The 8,798-nt window shown below is 34.6% G+C and overlaps 1 protein-coding gene across 1 annotated transcript in view; it reads right to left on the bottom strand.

Annotated features, from left to right (window-relative positions):
- Window positions 1-693: 693 nt before the first annotated feature.
- LOC108376311 (myb-like protein I) overlaps window positions 694-8,798 on the bottom strand; it is a 14,339-nt gene continuing 6,234 nt past the window's right edge. The window contains exons 2-6 of the mRNA XM_017632510.1: window positions 8,196-8,379; window positions 7,282-7,464; window positions 6,020-7,177; window positions 1,096-1,471; window positions 694-1,018 (exon numbers count right to left, since the gene is read on the bottom strand). Coding sequence (XP_017487999.1) covers window positions 972-1,018; window positions 1,096-1,471; window positions 6,020-7,177; window positions 7,282-7,464; window positions 8,196-8,379 — 1,948 coding nt within the window. The 3' untranslated portion in view covers window positions 694-971. The remainder of the gene's footprint in view (window positions 1,019-1,095; window positions 1,472-6,019; window positions 7,178-7,281; window positions 7,465-8,195; window positions 8,380-8,798) is intronic.

The following is an 8,798-nucleotide window of genomic DNA, read 5'->3' as shown; positions in this document are numbered from 1 at the left end:
AATCAAGTCGATTTCTGTACGTTTTAGTACAAGACTCGGCTATGTGAAAAATTTGAATGAAATCAAAGGTCTTCGCGTTGTTCGCATTTTAAAACGGGGACTTTATAATAAATATCATAATTTAACCGTAAAAAATTATTATATTTTTTCGATCATATTATAACCGTTTTTTTTTTCAGATGTCAGCTTTTATAGGCGGCATGCACGGTGCGTCTGACTCGCGAGTCGGTTTGGATGTGTTAGTGAAAATAAATATGTGTTAGTTACAACGACATGACTCTGGCATGACTCTGAGTGACTCAACGGTGTGTAGTCGAAAGGCGAGTCAACACAATACAATATAATACAAAAAAAAAATAAATAAAATATATATGTATATGCATGTATATTCAAAAATTTTTATTGAGCTTAAGGCCGTTTTTAATGAAAAACTATTGTGGAAAAGCAACAATAATTTCGAAAAAATGATAGAAGTGATAGCTATTTCGGAAATCACCACATTTCCTCATCTGTCTTTTTTTCAGTGAGATTAGAACAACCAGTTGCCTACGAACCGTGCTAGTTCGCCTTGTAAATTCTTGTTACTTTTTTCCAGTTTTCCATTTAAAACGGCCTCAAGCTCAATAAAAATTGTTGAATATATGTAATTGTTATAAGGCCATAAATAAAATAACAAAAAACAAATTTATCAAAATAACGGTGTTATTTTTCTACCTCCAATAAAAACTTATAAAAAGCGGTGAAACACCGAGATTGAACTATCCCTGAAAATGTAGATTTACTGGAGATTTAAAACCTTACCCGAGATTGTAGACATAGTTCGGTTATGTTTTCCTCTGACTAGCTCCGATGGACGTAAACTTGGTTCTTCTATGACCTCTAGGCCCGAATCGGAATCTATGTAATCCAAATTGGTATTTGAATTGATTAGGCAAGCGCTTCCAGGTTCTGTTGCAATCAATTGGTCATTTTTATGTAAGGAAGCATTCACCGGTGGCGGCAATGGAGGAGGTGGTGGNTTTACATACATACATATGCACATATGTATATGTGTATGTATTAAATTATAGTATGTATATTCGACTTTGTGGATCATACCAATTGCTACGCTTTGTATAGGCGGAGCAGAAGAAACTCGTTTCAAGTGGCGATCGCTTGTGTTTCCATCATTGCCGCATGATGATTGAAATATGTTGTTGGAGCTGCCGCTGTCCAGATTATTTCGAATAACCGAGTTTTTGTGTGATTGCTTTGTGCGCTCCGCAATATCTTCTATTGGGCATACGCTTTCATACGTATCGCTCTTAATGCCACCATTATTGTTGTTATTACTTGTCTTCAGCTGGTTCTTAACATTCAAGTTTTTAACGGTATAACTTTCCTTGTGCGACATTTCATATCTGTGTAATCCATTGGCCGATTGCGATTTGTTTCGACTCAGTGGGTCACTTATGTGTTTGTTCTTCAGGTTCTGCAATCAAAGGATTATAAAGATAGAAATTTAGTAAAACAACAACCACATGATCAAGTCTAAAAAGAAACAAAAAAAAAAAACAAACAAACAAACAAAAATAGTTGCCCTTGACATAAAAAGTTGGAGTAAGCAACACCAGTTTACATGGCGAACTTAAAAAATTCAGTGCATAGACCATTGGCTTTGTACGCCAGAGTTCAAGGTTCAAATCCCAGTGAGCTCGATGAAGCAGTCTTTTAAGGAGATCTCGGATATACATAGCAGCTGTAACTTCATCCAAAGTAAATTACTGTTGTTTTTCCATAAACTTCTTTCATCAAATGACCTCAAGTTTAAGTACAACTAGCTCTGTTTTTAACATTTTACGGGTGTAAGTACGATATGCTCTCACAAAAGAGAAGAAACTGCCCAAGCCCACGGGTGTGCGTTTCCCCTGTACATTTATTTTAACTGTTCTGCATTAACAGCTCAAAACTAAAAAAAAATAACTATCTTTTCTAAAGTAAGTAGTAAGGATTTCACATTGATTAAATTAGGATTTATTACATATATATACATATATATGTAAAGATCTACCTATTTTCTATAGATAGTTTCTATGCCATATTTACTTGTAAATGAGGTCCGAAAAACATCAAATTAATACAGTGTATACAAACATATAGCACACCGTCTTCAATAGGGGCACAAATCAAAATTACACGTTTATCAGAAAATGCGAAAAAAACTATTTCTCAGCACATGATAATCATATTGGCAAGGGAGACTTTACCTTAGGTTTTAATTATAACAAAAATTTGCTTCAGATTTTGCTGAAATGTAAATAAAAGCTCTGTGTACATTTTTAGCGCATAATTTCAGAAATGTAAAATTTTGCGTTGTGCCCCTTTTGAAGACGGTACGCGATATGTTGATCTAAAGTAGAACACTGAATACGGACGGATGAGTTCAATCAATGTTCGTATGTGCATCAGAAATGTGAAGAACCTGAAGTTTTAAGGAATTTATTTATTTAACTATATTTTCCACATCAAATGTTTCTAATTTCTTTTTTATAAAAATACACATATGTATGTAGTTCATTCGACAACTAGAACCAGCAGAAAAAATTTTTTTTCAATTTCATTTAGAACTCATTTAGAAAAATCCAAGAAATACCANTATTTTCCACATCAAATGTTTCTAATTTCTTTTTTATAAAAATACACATATGTATGTAGTTCATTCGACAACTAGAACCAGCAGAAAAAAATTTTTTTCAATTTCATTTAGAACTCATTTAGAAAAATCCAAGAAATACCAAAAAAATTTTTGCATCAGAATTTGTAACTTTTCAATTCGATATACATACATCTATAGATAACGCATGAACCAAATCTATTTTTATATGGAAAAAATGCGCAACGCCCCCGAGAAAAAAAAAATTCAACGGCAATTTCTAGATACTTGAAACTTGCACTTTATTATACCAAAATTTATTGGGCTACAAAACTGCATACTCTTTCCAAGAAATCAAATTGAAAAAAATTAAAATTTCTTCTAGAATTTTTCCGAGTTCTATATGAAATTAAAAAAAAAATTGTTCTTCTGGTTTTTGCTATTGAATGAACCACATTTTTATAAAAAAAAGAAAAATTTGCAATGGAAAAAATAAATAAATAAAATCGCCAAAACGTCAGGAAATTCCTATTTTCGACGCTGACTGTATATTTATTTGGTATGTAGTACGGAAAGGGAAAATTTCATTAGGGCAAAAGTAGCGGAAGCCTAAATTTTTATATGAAGGTTTTTGCTGTGGTTCTAAATAGCTTTTCAAGAGTGCCCAGCGATTCATGTACCAACTATGATTCGGCCTTTCAGAAATGACTACCATGATTTAACCTTAAAATCAGAACAGATATTATCGAAAAATACCGATGTAACTGTAATCACTTTTTCTCAAAATATCGGATAAGTATGCAAATTTTGCAAACCAGAATCAGTCTACTAAAAATAACCTTCTTCTTGTCTTGTCATTGTCATAATCGCCTTTCGCCAAGCTTAGTCACNTATGGAAAAAATAAATAAATAAAATCGTCAAAACGTCAGGAAATTCCTATTTTTGACGCTGACTGTATATTTATTTGGTATGTAGTACGGAAAGGGAAAATTTCATTAGTGGAAAAGTAGCGGAAGCCTAAGTTTTTATATGAAGGTTTTTGCTGTGGTTCTAAATAGCTTTTCAAAAGTGCCCAGCGAGTCATGTACCAACTATGATTCGGCCTTTCAGAAATGACTACCATGATTTAACCTCTTCACTCACTTTTTCACAAAATATCGGATAAGTATGCAAATTTTGCAAACCAGAATCAGTCTACAAAAAATACCTTTCTTCTTGTCTTGTCATTGTCATAATCGCCTTTCGCCAAGCTTAGTCACTCAGAAGCATATTCGCTACACGCAGCAACCCTACAATATTTTATAATGAAATGGACGACGCACAGTGCCGCCTAAATCGAAAAATTCGTTATCTGCAATGTGAACTTGTCTGGTATTTTTGTAAAGACAATTTATCCACTAAAAAGAATTAAACAGACATTTCCCCAAAAAATTAATTATATAACGCCAGGAAGCCACTAAAATCGACAGATTTTATACTCAGAATTTTAATAAAGCATACCCAGGTGTAAGCTCTTCGCAGAAAAAATGTCAAAAATATATTCTTTGAAATAAAATGTTGATTTGACGTTTCTTGTTTCCATATAGATAGCAGAGAATTACTGGAACTAAAATTTTGGAATAAAATTAAACACAGGGTGTCACTGCGGTGTTAAAAAAACTATTTTTTTAAACAAAATTTAAAAAATTGCTAAATTTTAATGGAATGAATAAAAAATATATGTAAAAACAGGTTATTTTTTTATTATTTTATTAAATAGCACGGGCTTTTAGCTTTCAAAAGAAGAAATAAAAACATATATACATATTTCAGTTACCTTATTCCCTTAATTAAAGTGAATTTGATTTTTTAAACATGTGGCAACCCTTCTGCGTGTCATTTAGAGCTAAAGTATTTTAAAAACTAGTTCAATTGATACCCATATTGTAATATCTAATTCATTTAACTTATTAAATAATTTTAATAAAATTTTTAACAGGTGGCAACCCTTTTCAAAAATAAAAAACTTTATTGCACAACTACTATCATTTGACACCTCACTTTTGAAAATAAAACGAACTATATGTACATACCTATGTAAAAGCCACAAGAACCCAAATTTTCAACTTCAAACTGCATTTACAGTGAAAGTATGAAAGTTATCCAAAAACCAATTGCATTTTTGAATTCAGCGTCTTCAATTTTACTAAGAAGCGAATTTTAATTTAAATCCGTCCATAATTCTATTTTTGCCTACATTTTATATGGACGGGAAGCACTGTGCGACGGCTCGAACCTTGGTTCTACAGGGTGGCAGTTCGCACCTGCAACCATTCGGCTACGGCGGCCGCCATAGTTTACTCTAGTCTAATTTTGGGACGCTTAGTTGACAAAACTTGAATATTTTTTGGTTGTAAAATTTTGCACATTTGCTCAAAAGCATGTAATTTTAACTTCATCTTTTTCAAAAATATCAATACCAATATCATTGATTTCAAATGTCATTTGGAATACANCATACCTATGTAAAAGCCACAAGAACCCAAATTTTCAACTTCAAACTGCATTTACAGTGAAAGTATGAAAGTTATCCAAAAACCAATTGCATTTTTGAATTCAGCGTCTTCAATTTTACTAAGAAGCGAATTTTAATTTAAATCCGTCCATAATTCTATTTTTGCCTACATTTTATATGGACGGGAAGCACTGTGCGACGGCTCGAACCTTGGTTCTACAGGGTGGCAGTTCGCACCTGCAACCATTCGGCTACGGCGGCCGCCGTAGTTTACTCTAGTCTAATTTTGGGACGCTTAGTTGAATATTTTTTGGTTGTAAAATTTTGCACATTTGCTCAAAAGCATGTAATTTTAACTTCATCTTTTTCAAAAATATCAATACCAATATCATTGATTTCAAATGTCATTTGGAATATACTTTAAAATGATTCAATTAAATTTGCCAATGATGAAACTGTGCTTCCTTTCTGAAATAAGATTCAAGAATTTCATCAACTAATGGTGTTTTCGTTTCTAGCAAAAAATGTCGCCTTTTGATTGCCCATTTCCTTTTCCGTCTTCGATTCTGAAATGAAAGCAAACCGGTAAGAATATTCATTGTTGTTTCTTAACTCTAAGATCAAAAAAAGGCAAATTCTCTGCCTTTTGAAGCACTGTCGATGATATGGTTTCCCTGAAAATCAAATCGTTGCTTAAGACGATAATATTAAATATGAAATGCGTGAGCTAGACAAGGAGGATAAGTAGTTAAAAACATGCACTCTTACAGATTTGAGTGTAACATCAAACATATTTTGCACTATGCAAGGCCAAACTGTTTTGAAAGAAACGAAAGCATTGTCCTTTACTGTCTACTTCTGCAAACTAAGTGGTAAGTGTATGGTGGCTTACATGATTGCTGTATTGGAGTACGACATCTGTACTGCGAGTTGAGGAGGTGCTAGCTGAACGTGAATGAGAACCACTATCGCGAGACCGAGATCGGCCAGATGCAAATTTGTGTTGATTTTTTCGAGCTTCCTCACGCACCAAGTATATATCCTCGTAATCATGATCATGCGCATTTTCCGCCGCGTGCTTTTCATTGTTCAAAATATTTGAGTTCGATGGTTTTGAAATTTCATTTTGGTTCTCTTTCTTTATATTATTGTTGCTGCTACAGATATTATTTTTATTGTAGTTGAGCCCAGATATTATATTATCATTTATTTTTGAAATTTTGTTGGTACTCATTTTAACACCAATGCTGTTTTTTAAATTTTGATCACGACGGCTTATTTGATTGTTGCACTTTGGATGAAGATTGAAACTGTGGCTCCGAAGATTGTTTGCCTTGGGCGAATTCATACTTGATTGAACTGAAACTGAAATAGACTCCTCGGATCCACTTCCAGTGCCACTTGAGCTTGAGTGGACATCTGCCTGTACGGTCACAGCATTGTTTATTGAATTCGATTTGTTGTTCTTATTTTGAGATTTGTGTCGATTGATTTTGGGCTTTGATTGCCTAACGCTGCTACAGTCCGAGTCAAACAACTCTCGCACCCGATTATAAATTAGCTCTTGCGGATCGTGAAGAAAGAATGATTCTCCCGAAACGCTTCCAGTGGGTGAGGGGGGCATGAAGAAGCTATTACGCATTGGATTGATATACAAGCCATCGCTCGGCACCATTTGACTATTGTACAATTTTTCAGAAGATGACCGTGAATGTTGCGAGTGTGCGTAAAACGCGTCAACACGCTTGTGAGCCATCATACTAGATGGTGGATGCAAGTAAAATGGCTCAATGTCTGAGCTTAAAGTCGACGATGTCTTCGATTTTATGGTGTTGCTGCGGCTAGTCTGTTTACTGCTATTTGAATTGCAGCTCCCATGAGAGCAGTTGCCGATACAGTTAACACTGTCGCTACCATTGAAACTACTACAGTTTTGCGTCTCCTGCAGTTGCTTGCTAGATAAGGAACAAGTTTTATGCCGTTGCAAGGGGTTCTTGTCACGACAACTGTACTCCACCGAGCTGCCATGTTGCACTAACACGTTTAGACACTTTATTTAACCAATTGGTGAGATGATAAGAGAAAATACATGAAATGTAAAAAAAGGAGAGCAGTCAAAAATGCAAGTAAGTATTTATTCTTTGACGAGATTACCTCTACTTGTTGATTTTCTGCGGCATCATTAATTGGTGATTTGCCATATTTGTCCAGTGAAAGCTTTGCACCATGATTAAGCAGCCAGCGAACGACGGAAAGATGACCTCGTGAAGCAGCAAAGTGTAAGGGGGTAGCACCATCCCCATCTCGTAAATTGGGATCAACTCCTTGGTCTTGAACCTAAATATATATTTATACATTTGAATAAGTGCGGACAAGCAATGTTCATTAAAGCTAAATTATACTATAAAAAAAGTTCCTTTTATTTTCTCTAGTAAATGTATATTGGGACTCGACTAAAAATCTCCCACCGTACAACGCTTATAGATTTGCCGACGCTTCAGAGTCGTAGTTAGATGCTGGGGATCTTTTCTTAATTAAGCTAATTAAGGGGGTGGCCAGTAGTAACTATTTACTGAATGAGATTCCCACAAGACCGTCGAGACATTTTAAACCTATTGTGTTGAGTATCTGTACATCAAACTTTGAAATACGAGTGCATGATGCTTTTCGTTGGCCATGCCAAAAAAATACACATCTGAATCGCTTTTCATAATTAAACTAACTTTGCTTAACCAGTTAACAAACTAGAGGTATTTATTTATGTATCTGGAAATTGACAAATTTCACAATATCTTTAGCAGCTTATAACGTATTTAATACAATTTAATGCCGCGTCTCGATATAGAATATTTCAGACTGTTGCTGCTCTTGCATTGGAACTAAGTAAGGCGATGGATCGGAAATTCGGCATCTTCGACTCCACCAAAGAGTTCATCGACAGCGCGGAGCGGGAATTAGGTTTTTTCGCCCGCCTCGGACGCCACTTAGACTAATCCAGAACTCTCTTCACAGAATTGACACTGATTTAAAAAAAAAGGTCTTAACGTTATCCAGTTTTTTGAGCTTACCATCCACTTAAGGCAATCCAGACATCCCATTTGGGAGGCAGCGTGTATCGGTGCCATGCCGTCGCGTGCGCGTACATAAAGTGAACCGCCTGCTTCAAGAACCAAAAACTTCAGCACTTCCAAATGCCCTTCCTGCGCTGCCAAGTAGACTGGTGTAACATCGTTGTCCATTTGAGTGTTTGCACTAATATATATTTGCAGATTTGAATAATAGTAGAACAAAAATTAAAATATTGTATTAGATTTATTAACTGTTAACTAGTTATACAGATTATATCAGAAAAAAATTAGTTTTATATAAAAGGTATACTAAAAACTAACGATTGACATATCGGTGATCCTCTGCAATAACGGCACAATTTAGAATTCAAAAAATAAAATTCCTTGCTACTGTTAAGTGGCTCATGTCTGTAATCCTTATCTAATCCACGTCTACGCCTCACTAAAATAAGAACTAAAGTTTTTATTTTTTGAATTTTTAAATGCGTCGTTATTGCAGAGGACCATCGATATGTAAGTAGGCACGTACATTAGGGCTGCAAAAAAAGTAAAGTCTGGAATTTTAATGCTCTAAACCCATAGGAGTGTTCTACATCGAAAAAT

This window comes from Rhagoletis zephyria, unplaced genomic scaffold (assembly GCF_001687245.7).
Source record: "Rhagoletis zephyria isolate East Lansing unplaced genomic scaffold, Rhagoletis_zephyria_1.1 Rzeph_scaffold_10234, whole genome shotgun sequence".
NCBI lineage: Eukaryota > Metazoa > Arthropoda > Insecta > Diptera > Tephritidae > Rhagoletis > Rhagoletis zephyria.
This window is presented reverse-complemented; position numbering and strand designations above follow the sequence as displayed.